General features: G+C 45.1%; 1 protein-coding gene across 3 annotated transcripts in view; it reads left to right on the top strand.

The window, feature by feature from the left end:
- EEPD1 (endonuclease/exonuclease/phosphatase family domain containing 1) overlaps positions 1–25,115 on the top strand; it is a 136,642-nt gene that overhangs the window by 95,222 nt on the left and 16,305 nt on the right. For all 3 annotated transcript variants that reach the window (XM_012461284.3, XM_012461283.2, XM_012461282.3), the window contains exon 4: positions 23,303–23,413. In XM_012461284.3, the coding sequence (XP_012316707.2) occupies positions 23,303–23,413 (111 nt within the window). The remainder of the gene's footprint in view (positions 1–23,302; positions 23,414–25,115) is intronic.

Here is a 25,115-nt window from a genome sequence, read left to right as displayed (position 1 = left end):
TGGATTTACTGAAGAAAACAACAGAAGTCTTATAATATCCATGTGAATTACAGACTCAGGCAGAGGCCAAGGCAGGGCCTACCTCAAGGACAGAAAGGTCATTTCAGTCAGGCCTAAAGGTTTTGGGGGTGGAGTTGCCTTTTGCAGTAGTTTGGGTCTAAATGTGTACAGGAGAGCCTGGTTCATTCTGGCCATGAAAAATCATGACCCCCACCCCACCCCTGCCTCCATGTTTTGCTGAGACTTCTGTTACCATCAACTAGAGAGAGTTGTGCTGGCCTGTCATGGTGGCTCATAAACGATAGGCTGGTTGTGTGAACTTGTCTAGCCCACGGTTTAAGCATAGCGTGCCCATGCTAAAAACATTTCCTGTGAGCGTTCTACCTCCTTGAGATGCCGTCTTTTTTTCCGGGAGGGCACCTGGAGTTTCCAGTTCTGATAATGACAGAGCAAATTATATCAGAATAACCTTCCCTCAAATAGCAATATAAACGCTAGGGAAAATGCACACTAGTATTTGAAGGTACCGAAGTGTGGCCAAAGCAGGCGGAAGCTGGAGGAGCTTTAGCCACTGAGAGAAGGAACCAGCTGTTGGTGAGGTCTGCATCAATCTGGCTTTCTCCCTTATGGGACACCCCAGACCGTGGGGGCAGCCAGAGCTCAGATAGAAAGTGAAGATCTCTGGTGTGATAGCATGAGTGTTCTCTCCTTTTTTTTTTAAATCAGTCTAGGTAAAGGTTTCTCAGTTTTTGCTAAATTTCTCAAAGAACTTTTGGTTTCATTGATTTTTCTTTTTTTTCCCACCCTCTATTTCATTAATTTCTGCTCTCATCTTTATGTTTCTCTCCTTCTCCTTCCTTTAGGTTTAGTTTGATCTTCTTTGCCCACTGTCTTAAGGTGGAAGCTTAGGTTATTGATTTGACATCTTTCTTTACATCACTAAAGAAGATCTACCCCTATAAATTTCACTCTAAGTGCTGCTTTAGCTAGTATGTTGTACCTTAATTTTAATTCACCTCAAAGCATTTTTAGAGTTCCCTTGTGATTTCTCCTTTGGCCCATTAGTTATTTACAAGTGTGTTATTTAATTTCCACAAATTTGTGAATTTCTTATGTTATTAATTTCTAATTTCATTCCATATCACTGTGGTCAGAAAACATATTTTGTTTGACTTCAGTCCTTGTGAACGAATTGAGGCTTGTTTTATGGCCTAGCATAGGGTCTGTCCCAAAGAATGTTCCATGTGCACTTCAGAAGAATGTGTATTCTGCTTTTGTTGGATGGAGTCTTCTGTGGATGTCTGGAGGACTAGTTGGTTTATATTGTAGTTCAAGTCTTTTATTTCCTTGTTGATCTTCTGTCTGGTTGTTCTGTTATTGAAAGTAGGTATTGAACTCTCCAACTATTATTATTGAATTGTTTTTCACTTGAATTCTCTCAGTTTTTGCTTTATGTATCTTGGGGTCCTGTCATTAGGTACACATATATTTATAATGACTGGGTTTTTTAATTGATTAACTTTTATTATTATGGGATGTTCATCTTCACCTCTAATAACAGATTTTGTTTTAAAGTCTATTTTTCTTATATTTTAACTTCAGCTTTCCTATGGTTGCTATTTGCGTGATATACCTTTTTCCATCCTATTACGTTCAGTTACTTGTATCTTTGCATCTTAAATGTGTCTCCTGTACACAGCATATAGTTGGATCTTGTTTTTAATCCAGTTTTAGTCTCTGCCTTTTTATTGGATTGTTTAATCCATTCATATTTAATATTATTGCTGTAGTTGAATTTATGTCTGCCATTTTACCTCTTGTTTTTGATGTCTTAGGTCTTTTTTTATTCTTGTGTTCCTCATTACTTTCTTTTGCATTAAGTGAATATTTTCTAATATGACATTTTAATTATTTTAATAATTTTTTCACTATCTTGAGTTAATTTCTTAGTGATTGTGCTAGAATTTAGCATATATATATATATATATATATATATATATATTTAGTTGTACTTTAAGTTCTGGGATACCTGTGCAGAACGTGCAGGTTTGTTACATAGGTATACACATGCCATGGTGGTTTGATGCACCCATCAACCCATCATGTACATGAAGTATTTCTCCTAATGCTATCCCTCCCCTAGCCCCCAACCCACCAACAGGCCCCAGTGTGTGATGTCCCCCTCCCTGTGTCCACAAGTTCTCATTATTCACCTCCCACTTGTGAGTGAGAACATGTGGTGTTTGGTTTTCTGTTCCTGCGTTAGTTTGCTGAGAATGATGGTTTCCAGCTTCATCCATGTCCCTGCAAAAGACATGATCTCATCCTTTTTTATGGCTACATAGTATTCCGTGGTGTATATATGCCATATTTTCTTTATTCAGTCTATCATTCATGGGCATTTGGGTTGCTTCCAAGTCTTTGCTATTGTAAATAGTGCTGTAGTAAAAATACGTGTGCATGTGTCCTTAGAGTAGAATGATTTATAATCCTTTGGGTATATACCCAGTAATGGGATTGCTGGGTCAAATGTTATTTCTGGTTGTAGATCCTTGAGGAATGGCCACACTGTCTTCCACAATGGTTGAACTAATTTACACTTCCACCAACAGTGTAAAAGCATTCCTGTTTCTCCACATCCTCTCCAGCATCTGTTGTTTCCTGACTTTTTAATGATCAGCCTTCTAACTGCTGTGAGATGGTAGTATCTCATTGTGGTTTTGATTTGAATTTCTCTAAGACCAGTGATGATGAGCGATTTTTAATATGTTTGTTGGCCATATACATTTCTTTTGAGAAGTGTCTGTTCATATTCTTCGCCCACTTTTTGATGGGGTTGTTTGTTTTGTTTAAGTTCTTTGTAGATTCTGGATATCAGCCCTTTGTCAGATGGATAGATTGCAAAAATTTTCTCCCATTCTGTTTGTTGCCTGTTCACCCAGTCAGGAGGCATGGGGGTCAAGGACCACTTGAGGAGGCAGACTGTCCCTTATCAGAGCTCAAGTGCTGTGCTGGGAGATCTGCTGTTCACTTCAGATCCAGCAGGCCGAAACATTTAAGTTTGCTGAAGCTGTGCTCACAACCACCCCTCCCCCCAGGTGCTCTGTCCCAGGGAGATGGGAGTTTTATCTGTAAGCCCCTGACTGGGGCTGCTGCCTTTCTTTCAGAGATGTCCTGCCAGAGAGGAGGAATCTAGAGAGGTAGTCTGCCTACAGCTGCTTTGCTGAGCTGCAGTGGGCTCTGCCCAGTTTGAACTTCCCAGCGGCTGGCTTTGTTTACATTGTGAGGGGAAAACCGCCTACTCAAGCCTCAGTAATGGCGGACACCTCTCCTACCACCAAGCTCAAGTGTCCCAGGTCAACTTCAGACTGCTGTGCTAGCAGCAAGAATTTCAAGCCATTGGATCCTAGCTTGCTGGGCTCTGTGAGGGTAGGATCCACTGCACTAGACCACTTGGCTCCCTGGCTTGGGCCCCCTTTCCAGGGGAGTGAGTGGTTCTGTCTCCTAGTGTTCCAAGTGCCACTGGGGTATGAAAGAAAACTCCTGCAGCTAGCTCAGTGTCTGCCCAAATGGCCACCCAGTTTTGTGCTTGAAACCCAGGGCCCTGGTGGTGTAGGCACCCGAGGGTATCTCTTGGTCTGTGGGTTGTGAAATTTATGGGAAAAGTATAGCATCAGGGCCAGAAGGTACAATTCCTCATGGCATAGTCCCTCACGGCTTCCCTTGGCTAGTAGAGGGAATTCCCCGACCTCCTGTGCTTCCCAGGTGAGGCAATGACCCACCCTGCTTCGGCTCATCCTCTTGGGCTGCACCTGCTGTCTAACCAGTCCCATTGAGATGAGCCAGGTACCTCAGTTTGAAATGCAGAAATCACCCACCTTCTGTGTTGATCTTGCTGGGAGCTGCAGACTGGAGAGTTTCCTATTCAGCCATCTTGCCAGCCTACCCATATATATCTTAACTTACCAGATTTGTACTAACTTACTTCAAATTTATACTCTATTTCAGACTTATGCTCACTTAATGTTAGTAAGATATAAAAATGTTACTATTATATAGCACTATTCCCTCTTTCCCCATTTTGTGCTGTTTATGCATCTGTATATGTTACACCTTATACTACACATTGTTATAAAAATTATTCTCTCATATATATATATATATATATATATATAATTTTTTTTTTTTGAAACAGAGTCTCACTCTGGTTGCCCAGGCTGGAATGCAGTGGCCCAGTCTCAGCTCACTGCAGCCTCAACCTCCTGAGGTCAGGTGATTTTCCCACCTCAGCTTCCCGAGAAGCTGGGATTACAGGCACGTACCACCATGCTCGGCTATAATAATTTTTTTTTATTTTTAGTAGAGACAGAGTTTCTCTGTGTTGCCCGGGCTGGTCTTAAACTCCTAGACTCAAGTAATCCTCCCACCTTGGCCTCCCGGAGTGTTGGGATTACAGGCATGAGCCACCACACCTGGCCTATTATCTTACGTATTTTTATGTCTTCTAAAGTAGACAAGATACAAAAGTAGAGTAGTGTATATTTACAGAGTTAGCTATATTAACCATTTTGTTTACCATTTCTAGTTTTCATTTGTTCCTGTGAATTTCAGTTACCATTTGGTAGACTTCCTTACTCCAATACATCTCCAGTCCCATGTAGGTCCTTTGTCATTATTTTTACCTATATTACATTTCATGTTATAGGCCCAGCAGTACAGTCGTATACCTATTGTTTTACACAAATGCTTTTTAAATCAGTTAAGAAAATGGAGGAGGAGAAATATGCAAGTGTGTCTTTTATAATTACCTTTACTGATGCTGTTTATTTTGTCATAAAGATTCCACTTGGTCTGGGGTCACTTGCTTTCAGCCTAAAAATCTTTCTTTTGGGTTTCTTGTCAGGCAGGTCTGTTAGCAACAAATTCTCTCAGTTTTTGTTTGGGACTATAATTCATCTTCATTTTTGAAAGATAGTTTTCCTGGATGTAAGACTGGTTGATCGTTTTTCTCTTTCAGTGCTTTGAATATGCCATCTTACTGCCTCTGGCTTCCTTTGTTTCTGATGAAAATTCAGCAGTTAATCTTTCTGGCATCACGTGATTTTTGAAAGCTAGATGTATTGCTGGGGGCCGAAGGCCACCATATTTACTGAGCGTGGTTTTTCACTTATTGGGTTTCTGAAGAGCAACTCATACTTCTTTAGTGTCCCAGAGCTGGACTGGATTTGGTGACAGTTTCCTTTGCTTGAGGAGACTTCTAAGGCATTATTTGCAAAAAGTCCAACAAAAACATTTCACATGGTTTTGGCAAAGATAAAAGGCAAAGGAGAAAGCCTCATGATATTCTAGAAAGATCAAGGACTTTGTAGTGAGAAAGACCTGAGTTTCACTCTCAAATAATAGATCATAAAATCATTTTAGTAAATTTCACCCAGTCTTTGTTTCAGTATAGTCAGCCCTCCACATCTGTAGATTCAACCAACCATGGATTGAAAATATTCAAAACCAAAAAAGTTGCATCTCTACTGAACTTGTACACTTTTTCTTGTCATTATTGCCCAAGCAATAGAGTATAACATCTATTTACATAGCATTGACATTGTATTTGGTGTTATAAGTAATCGTCTATAAGAAGGTATGCATAGATTATATGCAAATACTATGCAATTTTGTATCAGGGACTTGAGCATCTGTGGATTTTGGTATTTGAGGGAGGTCCTAGAACCAGTCCTCCATGAATACCAGGGATGACTGTATATGTATAGATGTATGTGTGAATGTGTGCATGGACGAATGGGTGGGTGGATGGACAACCGGGTGGGTGGACGGATGACTGTTGGCAGGCAGAAAAATAGAATATACCAGATTGCCATGGTCCAGAATGTTTGAAAGTTGCTGTTCCAGTCTATTTATTGGGTGGAGGAAGACCCACTCTGGGATTTTTCCAGTAATGAAAGGGCCTCTGCTTGCCCTTGGGTATATCCTAAGCACTTTTCCCTCCTGCCTTGTTAGTCTCTTAACTCTGTTTTACTTCCTAGCAGAAAGAAAATGTGCCCAACTCACTGCTGTCCCTTCAAAATTGTTGCACATAGCCACCACCTCACACAAACTCTCACACAGCCACGATGACAGGAGTTATATGCAATTTCCTGCTTTTTTCAGTCCACCCTCAAATACCTCTTATCAGGAAATGCTAACAATGACTTGGTGCTGAGAGAACTTTCAATTCACTTTTTTAGAGGTTTCTCACTTTTCATGAATGATTCATTCATTCATTTCTGGAGATCATGACTTTGTATTCAGCGAAGTTTGGGCTAGTCAGTAATTTTAAGTGCAACAGAAGGGCAGGCAGGTGATACAGTTTTTGCTAAGTTGCTAAACACATTCATGCTTGATGGTCTCAGCAGGTAAAATTATCCTGATTGAGCAGGCCATTAAAGCTTGCTTTGCCAGAAAATAATTCAGTGGAGAGTTCTGTCACATTGCTAACAATGCATTTGGAATGAGTAATTCCTACAACTGATAAAATATTTTTATTAACCTTCAGGAGGCCTTGAAATGACGAGTTTAGGCCTGAACAAGATTTCAAATTTTGGGGAATGCATCCAACCTTGTTTCAGAAATTTTGCTCCATCCTTGTAGAAATTCAAAAGTGTTCACTGACATCCCTTAGGAGCATTATCCAAGACTCCCTTCTAGATCCTGGACTTGGTTCCCCCCCACCACCACCAACTCTGCCACCACCCTGTTCTTGCCCATGCCCTAAGACTTGCCCCCGTCAACTCTTGTCCATGAAATGCAGACTCATTTTTACCTGCAGAGTTAGCCTGGCATGGCGGCTCACATCCATAACTCCAGCATCTTGGAAGGCTGAAGCATGGAGGATTGCTTGACCCCAAGAGTTCGAGACCTGCCTGGGCAATGCAGTGTTAGTAATGGTGAATCCATAGGCTCTACAGCAACCTTATTTTTTGCCTTCTCAGAGGGTCTTTTTGCCTTGTCTGAGGGTCATCAGGCAGAGTGAAAGACCATGGCAAGTTTTACAGCAAGAGTGAACGTTTCTTAAAAACTTTTAGAGTAGGAACAAAAGGAAGTAAAGTACACTTGGAAGAGGGCCAAGCGGGTGACTTGAGAGATTCAAGTATGTGGTTTGACCTTTGTCTTGGGATTTCATATGCTGGCATGTTTTCAGGAGGTTGTGTCTCATCTCCCCTGATTCTTCTCTTGGAGTGGGCTGTCATCGTGCCCAGTGGTCTGCTAGCACTTGGGAGGGGAGCATGTACAATGTGTTTAGTGAAGTTGTACACATGCTCACTTGAGGCATTTTGGCCTTACCAGTCGCGTGTTCCTGGAGGAAGGTCATATACCAGTTACACTCTGCCATTTTGCCTTTAAGTACACGTTTGAGCCTACTCACCCAATTCCTGGGATCTTATGGGGAAGCTGCCGATCACCAACTCCAGGTATTTTTCTGTTGGGAGACTGCCTTTTCCTGGGGTCGACTGTGACCAATTACTATTTTAGGGAGACACTTTTACAACTGCCTGACCATCACTTGATGGTCACCTGACAGTCCTGGTGTATGGGGTAGGGGAGGGCCCTCTCCTGTCTTGCTCATGTCTGACTAACTACCTGCTCTAATAATAGGAGATTCTGTCTCTACAAGAAATAAAATAATAAAAACATTAGCTGTTCATGGTGGTGCATGCCTGTGGTCCCATCTACTTGGGAGGCTGAGGTAGGAGGATTGCTTGAGCCCAGGAGTTCAAGTCCAGCCTGGGCAACATGGTGAAATTCCATCTCTACAAAATATACAAAAATTGGCCAGGCATCGTGGTGCACACCTGTAGTCCCAGCTACTCAGTAGGCTGAGGCGGGAGTATTGCTTGAGCCCAGAAGGTTGAAGCTGCAGTGGGCTGTGATTGTACCACTGCATTCCAGCCTTGGTGACAGAGAGACACCCTGTCTCAAGGAAAAAAAAAAAAGCAGAATTAATTAGCTTTGAAGAAGACAGCCAAAGAAAATAAAGCAGCACCTCACGTAGAAGTGACTCTGAAATTACCTGCTCTCTTGGTTTACCTGTCAGTGACTTCCTACACAAGGAGGCAGTCAAGCGATCTATCTAAGAGGCTCCATGGAAGCACTGTTGAGTCATAGAGCAGAGCATCTTCCCAGTGTGTATAGCACTGGGGATTTCCAGGGGTCAGAAGTGTCCAGGATTAAAACAAGATCCGCAGCATGTCCAATTCGAAGGGGTAAACCTGGAAAAGAAGATGTCACATTCTGGGATTGGGAGAGCATCAGGGCCTTTCTCCCGTGGTTACAATTCAGGAGACCACAGTTTTGTATTATAGCTCACCTCTAGCGGGTAGGTTGTGTGTTTCCTCCCTCCATCCACCCGCCTAAATCTCCTGGTTGGAGAATGAATCGCTGTGTAGCAATTGTTTATTTTGTTTCTCTTGACCCACACATTCTTGTTGGACATTTGCTTTGCAAAGATACATTTGCGAGTCAGAGGAGAGGAAGCAACAAGTATTTTGATGCTTCATTTCAGGATGTGGCAGGGATGTTTTTGATGGTTTCAGTGCTTAATTTATTTGGAAACAGCACTCAATCAGCTTTTATCTGTGAAAAAGTTATATGTTTGTGGGAGAGGGAGAGACTTTTACATGGATAAAGCTCACACCAGTTAATTGGTATTCATACTATGGCTAGAAAAGTCAAAATTCTAGAAAATTTTAAAGTAAGAAGAAAAAGTAAAACATACAGAATTACAGTTTGATCTCTCTAGTCTCATTTTGTTTCACTTCCTCATTTATATTGTTACCAGAGTAACCCTTTGGAAACACAAGCTTGATCCTATTACTCCTTCCTTAGAGTCACTTGGGGGGAATCCCGCAGTGGGGTCAGGACGATAGATGTGGATTTGAGTCCTGGCCCAGTCATTTACCCCCTGGGTAATCTTGAGCCTGCTACTTAACCCCTTCTGCCCTGCATTCCTCCTCTGTCGAGCAAGGATGATGAGCCTCCCACCCATGCAGAGCCATCACGTGGACCACATCGTGGCACGTGTGTGGCACATGCACGTGGCATGTGCCTTTACGTGCATAAAGGGTCTGCAGCATTGGCACATGGTGAGCATTCTAGGAAATGCAAGCTGCTGTGGTTCCAAGTTATTAATATGAAGTGTCTCTTCCTGGCCTGCAGGACACCGTCATGGCATCCCTGATATGGCCCTTGCCTGGTATTTAATTTGATTTTTGTAACCCGTCTCTCTTACTCTGTGTCCAGTTTGCTTTTGGCCCACCCACTCCCAGTATGTTGGAGGGAGCCAGAAAAGCCTGTGGAACTAGCACCAAACAGTTTGTCTATTTTTAAGCGCTTCTGGCCAAAAGTTTAATGGGAAAGGAGCTCAACTGAAAGATAGCTTGAGGATTTGGCTTTAGCACAAAAGAAAACTGAGAACCAGTGACTCTCAGGACGTTCTCTCAGGAAGTGAGAATGCTCTTTCATGAACTGCCACCTGTAGTTCTTGCTCCCCACACTGAAAAATGAAACAATTAAATCTGTGTGGTTTGCCTTGAAATAAAGTAGGAAACATGCAGGCTTTAAAGACTAGGATTTGACATAATGCAAATCAAAATAAAGTAAGTCATGAATCAGTAGGACTTTCACCCAGGGCTTTGAAGCCTTTATTTTTATGACTATTGCCATTGCAGAGGAGAGCCGGCTGCATAAACACCATTTAGAATAGCTGGAGGCTGGCATTGCATAAGAAAAATGGCAACCAGAATGATTTCCCTGAGGGTCCATAAGTCCTAATTCTGTTTAATGTGACAATTCCTGAAAAGCTCTGGGTTCTTCACAGAAATATGCATGTGCAGTTCTGGGAGCCTGGCAGTCTAGAGCCTGCCTGAGAGGGAACCAGCAGTCTTCAGTGTTTACAGACTGAAAGAATGTATCCCTGGGGATTAAAAAATAAGTGGACGTTCATGTAAAAGAGTAGGGATGGATTGGGAGTTATTATCAGCTACCAGCTTGGTCCTACTCACAAGTCATTTTCTTTGGATTTGAGCACCTAAATAATTATTAATCCTTTCCCCTTGTGTTGGCTGTCTTCCATCTTCCTTCTTCCCACCCCTGCCCTTTCTGTTGGCATATCTGACTTTTGACACCTCAGGGGTAAACATGCTCCTGCGATTCAGTTTTATCGTTGGGTGGTTTCTTGGGTTTGGAGACTGTCTCTCTCCTGTGTCTGTCTTACCCATTCTTTGAGCCTGTAAACTTGAAAACATCAAAGAGGAAGAAAACTCTAGAAAGGGAGATCAATGGTTGGCTAAATCAACATGGTTTGTTTGAGGAAACAAGTTATCATCACCTTGCAAACCTGGGGCAGATCCCTTTTTGCTTACAAGCTAAATGTTGTAACAGGCATGGCTGACATTTCCTGCCGAATTTGGGGTTCAGCATTTCAACAGGGAGTGCCAAATGAAACTCTGCCTTCTCAGCCTTCCTCACCGGCATGCATCTCAGGCATGTAAACCTTAGAACCTATGGAAGGAAAGGTCCGGTTCAAACCACGACGTGGCCATCCCAGTGTTTCGCTCTCACCTGGGGTTTGCCTCTCTCTGCCTGTAACTTCCCTAGACGTTCCAGAAATAGCCACAAAATCCTCCAAAAGTCAGTACTATTTTCAGACCTGTTTCCACTTAGAATAATTCATTTCAATAATTACTCACAAGTTTAGTGCCTAATTTGGAAAGAAGTACTTATTTAATTTGCCCTAAAACTGTCTTTTTTTACACTTCAAAGAACCAGTATTCCAAGAATTACTGGGCTGTGCACCGCCCCTAGGTGCTCAGTAATCTTATGTGGAGAGACCTGTGAATCCTTCCAGTCCAGAGGCAGCCTCCCCAGCGGGGAGCACTGACCTCGTCTCTCCCCTGACCGGGAGCTCCACCACAGCAATAGCCCAGAGCAGCACCTGGTGCCTGTGAATTCCTCAGTGTTTGTTGATTGAAGGAGTGGTTCCTCTGTATCACCCTCAGCATCTAGCCCATCACACAAGTCACTTTTTAAATTATTGAGGTATAATTCATGTAACATAAAATTAATGATCAACGATTTTAAAGTAAGCAATTCAGCAGCATTTCGGATCATCACATCTTATACAACCATCATCTCTATCTAGTTCCAAGATATTTTTATCATCCAAAAAGGAAACCTGAAACCTATTAAGTAGTCACTCCCCATTCCCTCTCGCCCCAGCCCCTGGCAACTACCAATCTGGATTCTGTCCAAAGTAGGATTTACCTACTACGGATGTCTTATACAAATGGAATCATACAATATGTAGCCTTTTCTGTCTAGCTTTTTTCACTTAGTATAATGTTTTCAAGGTTCATCTGTGTATCAATACTTCATTGCTTTTTTATGGCTGAATAATATTTTATTGCATTAATATACCACATTTTGTTCATCCATTCATCTGGTGAATGTTTGGGTTGTTTTCATCTTTGGGCTACTGGGAATAGTGCTCCTGTGAACATTCATGTAAAGGATTTGTTTGAATACTGTTCTCTCTTCTTTTGGACCAAGCACATTAACTCCTAATTATCTCTGGAGCCTGTCCACTGCTGTCCTCCCAGTCAAGCTCCCCACCTCTCTTACCACAGTACTCAGCTGGCATTTTTGTGACCACCTTGGCCCTTCTGCAACCTGTACTCTATATCATAGACCCATGGACTTTTCAAAATTCAGGTCCCCTGTTCACACCCTGCAGTGACCTTAGGATTGCTCAAGGGATAAGAAACAAACTTCTTTCAGGGTGTGGGGAAGCCCTGCATGGCCAGGCCTCTGCAAGCTCATTTTCCCACCCTGCCCCCTCCCTATCTATGCTGCAGCCACACTGGCCTCTCTGTCCTACAAACTCTCCATGCTCTGTCCCACCACAGGCCCTTTGCACATGCTACCTGTGCTGCCTAGAATGCTCTCCCCTCCTCTTGGCCTGATTAACTCCTCTTATCCTTGAGGTCTGGGCTCAAGCATCACTTCTTTGGAGAAGCTTTCCCCAACTAAGTCAACACCAACACCATCCTGGATGCACACAAGCTCCCGGAAGCAGTCCTCTGCACCCCAGGCCCCAGCTGCAGTTTTACATGCAGGTGATTATTTGTAAGACTGTAAGCTCAGGTTGGGCAAAGGACCATGTCTGTTTTGCTCCCCGTTATAGCTCCAGAATTGCTATGGACTGGATGTTTGTATCCCCTGCATACTACTAGCTTCCTATGTTCAAGTCCTAATCCCCAATGTGATGATGTTCGGAGGTAGAGTCCTTGGGAGGTAATTAGGTCATGAGGGTGCAGCCCTTATCAACGAGACGAGTGCCCTTATGAGAAGAGACATGAGATCGATGATCTACTCTCTGCCATGTGAGGACACAGGAAGAAGGTCACCATCTGCAGACTGGGAGGTGAGCCCTCACCAGGAATAGAATCGCTGGAACCTTGGTCTTGGACTTCCAGCCTCCAGAATTGTGAGAAATAAATATTTGTTGTTTGAGCCACCCAGTCTATTGTATTTGTTATAGCAGCCCTGAACTGCCTAAGGTAAGAACCTAGCCCAGGTTGGCCACCTGTTTGGTGCTTGTGAAGTTAGTAATGAATGATCAGATGAGTCAATTCTCATCATCAGAGAATATTACCAACCACAGCTTCCAGTCCTTCCATCCATGCCGGCAATGCTTTATTTTGGGGGGATCTACCTCCCAGCATGCAATGCTGGCTCCTGGCCCCAACCGTGACTCTTGCCTCCTTCCTCCACTGCTGTATTTCAGAAATTATGCTGCCAGGTGTGGAATGTTGAAGGGGGGTCTATCTCTCTGTGGTCTAGGCCTGAGGGAGCAGCCCAGTGTGCCCAACAACCAGGAGGGCATAGAGACTTGCTGAGTGCTAGGCCTGTGCCACCTGCTTTAGAAATAGCAAATACATGAGGCAGGAATGATTCTTTGCCCCTTGTTACAGATGGTAAAACTGAGGCACAGAATACATGAGTCATTGCCCAGATTGGTAAGTGGTAGATCCAAAGTTTGAATCCAGGCGGCCTTTCTCTAGAGTCTGTGTTCTTAACCCTACTGTTAAATAATAAGTGGACTTAAGCATTCAGGACGTGAAAGAACTCTTCTCGTAGAAGAGAAATCCGAGTGATGGTGGTGGTGTTTCCTGCTGGAGTCTGCACGGGTTTGTTTAGAGCACTGGAGTGGGCAGTGGACATTCCCACCAAGTTCTGGCTTGCCACTCCTATGGCCATTTTAAACACACACAGACCAAACTACTCAGCTTATTTAGGGCTTCACATGCTCCTGAAGGTCCTAACAAATACAGGTTGATGTCAAGACAAATTCTCTAAAGAACCATTTTATTATAAACAAAGCTAGGGGGACAAAATTAAGGTGAGGACTATTTATCTTCAGATGAAAAAAACTAAGCTATTTATTAAGACTCTTGTCTTGTGTCAGTCAGAGATTTAAAAAGGAAAGAGTCAAGCCAGGTGTAGCGGCTTGCACCTGGTCCCAGCTACTTAAGAGGCCAAGGTAGGATGACTTAAGCCCAGGAGCTGGAGTCTAAACTGGGCAACATAGGAAGACCCTGTCTCTAAAAAATTAAAGAGTCATGTCCTTTCTGATCATACGTTTTGGGGGCGAATGTCTTTGGTCATTCATTCCCCAGGTCCCTGTGCTGCCATCTGGTTATCACAGGCAGGTAGATTAAAACAAAGCAGGCTGGGCACAGTGGCTCACGCCTGGAATCCCAGTACTTCAGGAGGCCCATGTGGAAGGATCATCTGAACCCAGGAGTTCAAAACCAGCCTGGGAAATCCCGTCTCAGTGATTCCCACAGTGAGATCCCATCTCTATTCTAATTTAAAATTTCCACCTCCACTTCCCAGGTTCAAGTGATTCTCCTGTCTCAGCCTCCCAAGCGGCTGGGATTACAGGCACCTACCACAATGCCCCTCTAATTTTTTGTATTTTTAGTAGAGACAAGGTTTCACCATGTTGGCCAGGCTGGCTTTAAATGCCTGACTTCAAGTGATTCACCAGCCTTGGCCTCCCAAAGAGCTAGGATTACAGGCATGAACCACTGCGCCCTGCCATTAATTTAAAGAGAAAGAAGATAAAGCCCATTAAATTACTATGGAAGTCTTAATTCCCATCTAGGATTAAGAGTCTTAGCATCCAAAGACCTTTGCAGAAGTAAAGAACCTTTGGAACTTCCTAAAGGGCAGAGATGAGTGATGAAGGTGACAGTGATGACAATGGCATCGGTGTGGAAGTGCAGAATCCCTAAGGAGTGTGCTTGTGCCCCAGGCAGCTCCTCCCTGCTCCCAACTTCACTTCAGTCTCCACTGCCTCTTGCTGTCAATTTCATAATTGCCCTTGCAAAGGTTTTCCTGTTGTTCTGTTTTGGGGCTCCCTTCGCTTATTTGTAACCATCTTGCTCAGGAACCATGTGGTTGGTATCTTTGGGGCAATGGAGAGGCTAACAGAGCCAGCACTGGCTGGTGGCGGCACAGCACGTGGGTGCCACTTCCCTTGGTTCTGTAAAAACAGCTAATAATTAGCTAATGGCAGGGGCTGAGGAAATGCCTCCTTGTTTGCTTTCTACCTTCCTCTGTGTGATAAGAACGTTTAAACAAGGATGCACCGTCATCCAGCATGCCTTCCTGGCCCCCATGGAAGAAGAATGGGGAAGAACCACCCTACAAATGGCGCATTGTGACACAGAAGCAGGAAGGCCATGGCTCCTCTTGACAAGGAAGGGTGGGGCCTGAGCATTTAGAGCAGGGCTTCCTTATGAAGCTCTGAATGCTAGGCGTGTGGCATGGAGCGGGCATGGCCCACCAGCCCCGGCCCCTCCCGGGAGAAAGTTGACTGATGTGCTGAGCATTCTGTGAAATCTGGGTCATCAGGGCCTATGTGACCCAAGGCATCAGTGACAAAACTGACCTCAGCAGGGTGGTGGCTGTGCAGCTCCAGGGAACTGAAAAGTTGGAATGCATGTGGTGCGCGCACACACACACACACACTCTCACGGGTCGATTGGTTTCTGTTTTCTGAGTGGCAGTAAGTGTCCCAGCCATGTTACCTTTCTGAGCCCTGGTTTCGTCGTGTGTCAAATGGGACTGTTATTCCCAACCCCCCAGGGTTGTCGTGAGGGCTGAGTGTTGGCTGTGACTAGTGCCTGCCATATCTTTGGTACTTAGCAAATGTTGGTTCCCTTTTTCTCCCCATTCCTCCCCCTGGCTTTTTTTAAAAAAAAAAACAGGACTCAGGAGTTAACCTTGTTGTAGCTTCCTGGCCATCTGTGTCTTCTTACCATTGTTGGATTTACCCAAATTAATCTCTTGGGATTACTACCTAAGTAAATAAGAGCTTAAAAGTGAGCTCTTATTCCAGGCAGTTTAGCAAGGGGTCTTTAGGTGGAGCTCGTATGGCAATTATCACAGAGAGGGAGGGAGAAAGAGGTTTTCATGTTTATGAGACTCATATTTCCTCTCTCAGTTGTAGGCTAGCCCCTCCCTCCTGCCTTTTCCTCCCAGAGTTCTAGAATCAGGCACTTTTAAAACTAGAGGTACCCTAGGCTGGGGTCATCTCCTCCCAACCCTTTACTTAACAGATGGGGAGACTGAGGCAGAAGGTTGAGTGATGTGTGCAGGGTCCCAGAGCTCCTCTGTGCTCCTGTTCCACCCGTCAATGTGGCCCTCTGAGGTAACCGACAAAGCTACGAAGAAGCAAGCGCGGTTGGCTCTTTCATTATTGGAAAAGGATAGTTGCTCACTGAGCCTCTAAGTGGCCCAGGGAATGACTTGCCTCTTCTCTCTCCATGAGCTCCTGGGCCTCTAGGAATGAATCCTAGAGGTAGTGCTGTGGCAGTGTGGTGTGAGGGTTTCCAGTGGCCCTGGAGCCCCAAGACACATTGCTCCCTGCTCTACCTTGGGCCTGCCTGCTCTGGGATGCATGCCTGCGTTTGCACTGGAGCAAAGGTCGCTACACCTCCTCTTGGCTCTGCGGGAACCCAACTCTTCTCTTTCAAAGGCATGAGCCAATGAGAAATGTTTTCTTTCATACAGATTGAGAGAGAAAGAAGGTTGACATACTCCTTGCTCTTGCTTTATGACCATGTTACATCCAGTGTGCGAGCTCCTGTTTCACCCAGAGGAGAGCCAGGGCCTGTACGGCCACGAAGAAGCATGAAGTCACTTGGCATTCAGTAGACCTCAGCAGAGAAAGTAGATTTCTGTAGGCCACATGGCCTTTCAAAATATCAACATCTTGATTTGATATTTTAAATATCCTAGAAAAACTTTGTAGTAGACTTCTTTGTTATATTTAAAAGGCCAAACATGGTTAATATTTCGTTTACACTTGGAGATGATTTGGCTTTCACATTTTCACTTTTCTCATAAATTGACTTTTTTTTAGTTTTTATTTTTATTTTAAGTTCTGGGCTATATGTGCAGGATATGTGGGTTTGTTACATAGATAAACATGTGCCATGGTGGTTTGCTGCACCTGTCAACCCGTCACCTAGCTATTCAGCCCAGCATGCATTAGCTATTTTTCCTAATGCGGTCCCTCCATTGACATTTTGTAATGACCCTACCCACTCCTCGGTTTTTGCCCCCGTGTGGTCGCCCACAGATACCCTCAGGTGCAGTGGCTTCTACTATCGGTTGTTAACATGCCCATGCTCAAGCTTCTGGCACACGGGCACCCTTGCTTACCGTACACATTTCTAAAAATGTTACCTCTGTCATTTGCCCTGTGTCCTATTGTATTCAAATGAAGTTCAGTCTCCTGGCTTTGCATGGCCTAAGACAAGGGCTTTTCTCTTTTATGGTAAGGATTTATCTTTTTAAGGAGACCTCACCTATGCATCTTCATCCACCAAAAGAGATGGCGTTTTCAGTGCTGCCGCTGAGGACACAGAGGAAATTGCTGCCATGTGCAAAACTCATTGTCAAAGGGAAGTCACGTCCAGAGTCAGGAAAGCAAGTGAAACACCCACCTCGGTGCAGCAGCTTCATCTGGAAATTTGACCTAGAGGGTTCAAAATGAAAACATGCCCTCCCCACCCATCCAGGAAGCAGGATGGGGATGGCCATTCACAGTCTACTTTAAAATGCCTACCAGTACTGTTGATATTCTGCTGCCAGCTAACTCTGTGGTCACCGTTAGCAACACATCTTTATAAATTGCTCACAGGTTGCATCTTAATTTCACTGGAAGGGAAAGACTAAAGGATCTCTGAGCTTGATGGCGGCTGGACAGACCACTGAGTGGAGTCGGAACGGCTTTACTATTATTATTATTATTTTGGAACAGAGTCTCACTCTGTCGCCCAGGCTGGAGTGCAGTGGCGCAATCTCGGCTCACTGCAACCTCCATCTCCTGAGTTCAAGCAATTCTCCTGCCTCAGCCTCCTGAGTAGCTAGGATTACAGGCATGCACCACTATACCCAGCTAATTTTTGTATTTTTAGTAGAGACGAGGTTTCACCATATTGGTCAGGCTGGTCTCAAACTCCTCACCTCGTAATCCACCCCCGTCGGCCTCCCAAAGTGCTGGGATTACAGGCATGAGCCACCATGCCTGGCTCACCTTTATTATTTTTATTTCCTAGTCAGCACCAGATGAATTATGAAATATTCTTTTCAGAAAGAGGGAGGAGCCAAAGTAGGAGGAAAAAAAGGCCCAAAGGTCCACAAGTAACAAATTGGTTGCTTTCAAGCCTTAGAACCCTTTGTCACTGCAGAGTCAGCTGACCCAGGGCTGACGCAAGATGCAGCACAGCCCAAGGTGGTAGCCAAAGTGGTCTTTGCTTTTAGGACTTGGCATTTCTAAATGCCAGTACCTTGTACATCTCATAGATTTGAGTTTAAATATCCAACTTTCAGAGGTGTTTGAACCAGAGAGACTCCATCTTGAATACGGGCTGGGTAAAGTGAGGCTGAGACCCATTGAGCTGCATTCCCAGGAGGTTAGGCATTAAGTCACGGGGTGAGATAGGAGGTCGGCGCAAGGGACAGGCCATAAAGACCTTGCTGATAAAACAATTTTCAGTAAAGAAGCTGGCCAAATCCCACCAAAACCAAGATGGCAATGGAAGTGACCTTTTGTCATCTTCACCGCTCATTATACACTAATTATAATGCAAGAGCAAGCTAAAAGACACTCCCATCAGCTCCAGTTTACAAATCCCATGGCAACATCAGGAAGTTCCCCTTATAGTCTAAAAAGGGGAGGAACCCTCAGTTCCAGGAATTGCCCACCTCTTCCCTGGAAAACTTATGAATAATCTACCCCCTGTTTAGCATCTAATCAAGAAGTAACTTTAAGTATACTCAGTCAAGCAGCCCAGTGCCACTGCTCTGCCTTTGGAGTAGCCATTCTTTATTCCTTGACTTTCTTAATAAACTGGCTTTCACTTTAAAATTAAAAATTTTTAAAATAAATGTCTGACTTTGAGGCCGCTTGTGGCTGAGCCCAAGGGTGAGGTAGTGAGCAAGTGTTCTCCCTTCTAACCAGTTGGTTATGGGATGGGTGTTAAACAATGATGATTTTACCCCATTTGGTCTGTTGCTGGAGAAACAAATCAAACCCGTTGGTAGTTCTTATAACTGATTCTGGGTGAGAGAAGCTGGGATCCCTAGGAGAGGTTCCACTGATTCGTCCATTCAACAAACGCCCATTGCATGCCCACTGTGTGCCATAGTGTAGCAGGCTCAGTGTATTGCCCTCATACATGATCTCACAGGGTTATCTGTTAACAGCCACAAGTTCAGAGGCTTTTGAGATACACGGTCCCAGGAGAGCGGAAATAGTATTTGTTTAAAATAATATAAGCTGTATTCCCAGGCCACAGGAATTAAAACTAGGAAAGCTGAGTGCTAAATCAGCAATTGTCTAGCCTTGCCTGAGCTTCTCAAACTGTAGTTTAGAATTGCTTGTGGGAAATTGTTAGAAGTACAAACCTTGGCCAGAATCTCAAAGAAGCAGACTCAGTCAATCAGGGATGGGGTCCACTAATCCAAGGTTTTAAAAACAAGAACCAGATGGGGATAGGTGATGAATTAGCCACTGGGGGTTCAGAACCTGAGAGGGTGGGGTGGCAGCAGCTGGGCTTTGGAGACCAGACTGATCTGGGACACTTTGTGATGAACACAAACCTTCCCTCTTCCATTGTCACCTTTCTGCCCTGGTGGGCTGCTTTTATGTAAGAGAATTATTTCTCCATTTTGTGGGCAAAGCAAAAAACGTGAGAACTAGCTGCCCTAAATAAAACAATGGAAGGTGGAGTTCAGATTGAGAACACTCAGAGGATGCTTTTGTTTTCCTTTGAAATTTTTGGGAGAAGGGAGCCAAAGATTCAGTAGAGGGGGGCCAGCCCCAACCCTTTTGAATCTGCCCTGCCTCCCCTCTTCCACCTGTTGAGGCCAGGAGGTACAGCAGCAGGAACCAGCCCCTACCACTAACTGTGTAACTTTGAGTATGAACTCAGACTTGGGCTTAACCTTTCTGTGCAGCACTGTGCTCATGAATAACTGATAGCAGTTGCCTCGTGTTAGCTGTGCCGGGAATAATAAAGACGGTGCGTACAATGGCATCTGCCTTGGTACGGGTCAACAGGAAGGCTCTAAAGCAGGATTCTCCAGCTTGAGAAGCTCAGAGCTCAGCTGGGGCCTTGAGAAAATGATGCAGATTCTGGTACAGCAGGTCTAGGGTGGGCCTGAGAGTTTGCATTTCTGGCAGGCTCCCAGGTGAGGTTGATGTTGCTGGTCCATGGACCACACTTTGAGTAACAAGGGTCTGAAAAGTGCTTACCATCTTAGGTTTTCTTTGAACAGTTAGTGGAGATAGCTAAGTTAACAATTCTTTTTTGAGTCCTAAAAATAGAAGAAAATGCTTACCCCTTCCTTAACTCTGATCATGAAAATTAGGACACAGAATGCTTGTAGCCGTAAACACTCACCTCCCTGGTCTCTCAAGTTATTAATGATCCCCAGTAACATAAATACTGAAGAAGAGGGCAGAGCGAGGGGTGAGTGGCTCTGTGGGCTGAGAGAGGTTATTAAGGTTGAGGCTTCAGGTGTACAGAATAAAGATGGCTCTTAGGGGTCAGGGATTCTGCTCCCTTAGGGCTCCTAGAGTTTGCCTGTGGGTGAAAGGTTTTTAAATATTAATTGCAAAGAAAAATGAGAATGTATTTTCTTCATCCATGAAATCAACTTGAACATGTCAGTTATCTAGGGGTGCTGTTAAAATGCAGACTTCTCGGCCCCACTCCTGAGAGTCTTAAGTAGATCAGGGGTAGAGCCTGGGAATTTGCATTTTGAAAAGGTTCCCAGGTGACATTGGTGCTCACACTGTGACCAGCTCCAAAGACCACCTGTGAGAGCCGTGGGCATGGAAACCAGTGCTGTCAGCCTGGGCCACCTCCTCACACTCCCAACCCCTCCCATCCAAGTGGTGTTACCAGGAAGGGGTTTTCTAAGCTGGGGTGGAGTTTGGGTGTGAATGGGAGATTCACCTGCCCTCAGGTATCTGAAGGAAGATCCTCCTGGGGGTTAGGAGAGATTAGAATTCTGGAAAAAGAGAATGATCCTGGTGGCACTGCTGCCTGCAGACAGTGAGTCACAGCACTGTGGTGTGTCCCCCACACCCTAGGCTGGGCCTCTCTGATCTACCTGGTTGGCTGATCCCCTGGCGGGCTGGGTGTGGGGGCTTCTTAAAAATAGAGCTTTCCAGGGTACATCTGCATCCCAGGAGATTCTGATGAGCAACCAGGTTTGGGACCCCCTGCATGGAGAACAGCGAAGCACCAGCTGGGCACTGGAGAGCTGCTCCGTTTGTAATGATTCTTGGATGCAGCACTAATGATCGCTCAGCAAGCATGATTCGCCCGCAGGAAATGGGACCCTTTGTGAAGTACATTTCCTCGCAGGATCCCTAAAGTTACAGTCGATAAATTCCGGCTGCATCTTCCAAAGTGTTTTATTTCCCATCCGAGGATGGCTTCCAGCCAGGAGCATCTGGCCAAGGGGACTTATCCAGGGTGAAACCCCACCCTCTCCACCTTCCCCACTCCTTCACCCTGTCAACAGTGACTCTGTCCACAGCTACTCTGCTCTGGGCAGTGTTGAAAGTAGAACTCTTAAAAGTCACTGATGACCAAATTCCAGAAAGAATGCTTTCCAGACAAACTCAGCAGCATAGAACATAGCTGTATGCAAAGAGTCAGGTTACAATTGAGGCAATGACTTGGATAATAGCCTAAGGAGAAATTCTCCACCATCAACCCCAGCCTTCCCCACTTTGCTTGTCATGCACAGATTTGAAGACTGCAGTCTTGCCTTAAGTTTTCTGATTCACCAGCAGATGCTTGAGAGCATCACTGGGTGCTGTGCTCTGTGCCAGGTGGTGGTTTATAAAGGAGATTCAGGTACAGTCCCTGCCTGTGGAGTCCACGGCTGGAGAAAGACAGATGCTTACATGACTAACTGTAAATGCAGCATCACTCCTAGAATAGCCCATTTCTAAAGCAGACCTCCCAGCACTCTCCCTCCCCTTCCCTGGTTTCATCTTCTCCATAGCGCTTGTCCCTGTAGAAATGACTGGCTAAGTACTTGCTGGTGCCTCATCTTCCCTCTTACAAAGTAAGCAACGTGAGGGCAAAGACCAGGCCTTTAGACACTGGGCTCTCCTAACCTTTGGATGTGGGCTGCCCAGAGGGCATGAGAGCGGCTTTCTGCAGCATAGGCATTGGGAGGGCGGTGGCTGCTCACACACTGCCAGGATCTGGGGCAGAAGCTGAGGGAGGACCTGGGTGGCCGGATCGCCGGGCCCACCTCAGAGCTGCTGATCCAGTAGGTCCAGGATGGAGCCAGGGGATTTCTAGCAAGTTCTCAGGTGATGCTGTGGCTACTGATCCCTGGACCACACTTTGAGGACCACAGAGGTGCGCATCCGCATAGCCATGACAGGAATCCAGTGAAGAGCTATACGGTGGTCCAGTGACAGACTTCTTAGAAGCTATGCCAGGGCCACCACCCCCCCCCCCCAACCTTTAAGAGAAGATGGGACTCTGAAACAGGCTCCAGCAGGTGGGCTGGAGAACATGAAGGAGGCACCCCAGACACACGCGACAGTGGAATCAATGCGCTGGCGGGAGGCGAGGGAGTTCAAGCAGTGGGAAGGATGGAAGTGCCTTGGACCGAGATGGGCACTGGGTGGGGGAGGAAATAACATGTTCCCTTTGGGACCTGCTGGTGTGAGGGGCTAAGGAGACTTCCAGGTGGAGATGTTAAGGAGGCGGTGGGAAGTCCAGTTAAAAACTCAGGAGAGCAATCTGCAACAGGTACAGATGCTGGGGTCTTCTGGATAGAGGTATAAACTGCGTCAGTGGGGCTGAATGAGAGATCTTAAGGGAACATAGTGGTGATGTGCTGGGAAGAAAGCCAAGAGGCTGTCACTCATAGGGGTGGGTAGAGAGACAAATGAGTGCAGTGCTCCAAGGCTTGTGAAGGACAAGGGGGCACGTCCCCAAGAGAAGGGGTTGTGTTTGAGACGTGAGTTAGAGGAGCTGGTCTCCATACTTTGAAGTGGATAGTTCTTCCGCTCCTTATCCTACTGAGTGCAATTTTATTTTGCCTCAGTGACAATCACTTTACAGCCACATTGGTGGAACACGCATTAGCAAACGAAGTGCATGCTGCGTGCACATACATGGGTGCAGCAGCCGTCCGCAGCAGGAGGAAAGCACAGCGAGCACTATGGTGGTTCAAGTTGAAGCTGGAGGTCATTTTTTGCCCCACTAAGCTGAGCCCGGAAAAGGAAAGGCACCATGTATCCATCTTTTTTCTTCTTTGGATTTGACACTGATCCAGATCCTCCTGGGACCTTCAGTCCGCTGCTTTTACAAGGATGAAAAGGAGTCTGATGACTTTTTTTTTGAACTGTTTGGGCAAGAGTGCCACAGAGAGAATCCATTTCTGTGAACTGAGAGTCCCCAGGTGATAATTTGGTGTTTCACACACAGGCAGTTTTCTTTTTAATGTGTGGTGCTTGTTTAGTCGTCTGGGTCTTGCAAACCCTGGTGTTTGAAAAAACGGGGACGTAGCTCAGCAGTCTCTGAATAAGGCTGATGACTCAGAATCATGCAGTGCCTGGCTTCTCAGGCCACCAGCCGGGACTGCTTTAGGTGCGAACCCATGCTCGCTGACCTGTGCTCTGTCTTTGCAGTTCTGCATGGAGCTAAACCAGCCGACCCTGCCCAACATCCGCAAGTGGAAGGGGCCCCGGGGATGCTGGAAAGCCGTGGTTGCTGAGAAGCCCTCGAGTCAGCTCCAGAAGGTACCCTCATCTGCAAAACCTGGCCTTTCTCTTCATTTAATTTAAACACACTTTTCCTTTCTAATTAAGGGCACTTAAAAATTTCCTTTGTCAATATCCTTGATGCAGTTTTGTATTTCTGCCCATTTTAAATCCTTGACATTGGTTTCCAAATGCCCTGGTTCTTGTTTCATGTTTAGGTCAGGAATGGACTCCTGCCCAGACGGAAATGAGAGCTTAGGGTGTTGGGAGGAGAGGAGAAATCCTGTCCAGGGCCAGGGCAACAAGCGGGTGTTTCTGTCCTTTGTCCTTCTGATCCTTTCGCCACAGTTCTGTCTTCTGCCAAGTTCGTGCAGAGCTCATTACTCATTGACTGAAAACTTCAGATTCACCTTAGTTCACACATGAAGTATTTGCTTCTAGTGGTGGAAATTATGCACATAATTCCAATATAGAAATGTTCTATTGGAATGTTCAGGAGATTTTGGTTTTGAATTTTCTTTCATCAGTATCACCCATATAGGCAGGTAAGGGTAAATCTCTGTAAATACACATTTCCCCTCATATTATTATTCAAGACCAGATTTATTCACCTTGCCATGCTTAACATCAGTGGAGTTTTAGATTTTTAAACAGACTCCTGATAATAACTGGAGTTGAAAATGTATTATTACATAATTTTCCTATAAATGCAGGTTTTTTAATCCCTTGTATACCTGACATGCTTACAAACACATGTGATTTATACTTATATGATTAATGTTTGTAATTTGGGCTCTTACGTCATAAATGTGTGCTGGATTAAAAGTGGCCATTTTTTGACAGTAAGCCCCTACTCTCTTTTTGGCTACTACTTAAAAAGGTGCATGTAAATCTTATGCCTCTGGGTTTTATGTTTGGGGGTGTAAATGGCTCCTGCCACTGACAGTGAGTCAGCACGTATTCAGAGAAGGCTGGAGATAAAGCTGAATTCAAATTTGTCTAGTCCACCATGCTCCCTTCCAGTCCACAGAGAAATAGTAAGAACAATGCTACCTTCCCTTTCTAATCGCACTTTACATGTATGCAGGTGTCTGAGCTTCATGAGCCTTTTATAGTCCATTCAGCACTATATTCATTCATTCAACAAATCATTAATGAAGGTGGCTATGTAGCAGGCATTATGTTTCATGCAAGATACACAATGGGGAGAAAAACAGCCCCAGCTATCCAGGCCTGCACATTTTCACTCTTTGCGAGACACAGTGGGGATCCCAGCTGGAGCCTGACCTGGCCCCTCCCGCAGGGAGCACACAGCCCTTTGGAGGGCAAGACAGGTAACCCTGCTCCAGGTCAGGGTATCGAGGCCATTGGAAAACAACATAAGGTTGCAGGGAGACCCGAGTTCCATCCACCAAAACCTCTCGGCCTCAATTCCTCCATCTGTAAAATGGGAGCGATAACCCTTCCTTAGCTCACCTATATGGTGGCTATAGGATTTTAAAAGATACTGTGCGTTAGAATGTGTCATTAACACAGCACAGGCCAGGGCCAGGCAGGATGGGCATGAGTGGCAGGCTGGCTGCCTGTGGTGGACTGAGAGAGCTCATGCCTGGCTCTGGCTGCAGCTGAGTCCATGTGCACCCCGTTGTTCCATGCAGTATTGTGGGCCCATTGTGGCCAAACCTCCTAGTTTCATTTTAATGAGAAATTTCCTGAATTTTAAAGATGAACAGATAATCCA

The sequence above is a fragment of the Aotus nancymaae genome, unplaced genomic scaffold, assembly GCF_030222135.1.
Source record: "Aotus nancymaae isolate 86718 unplaced genomic scaffold, 86718_ANA_hifiasm-v0.15.2.pri h1tg000025l, whole genome shotgun sequence".
Classification (NCBI taxonomy): Eukaryota; Metazoa; Chordata; class Mammalia; order Primates; family Aotidae; genus Aotus; species Aotus nancymaae.
This window is presented reverse-complemented; position numbering and strand designations above follow the sequence as displayed.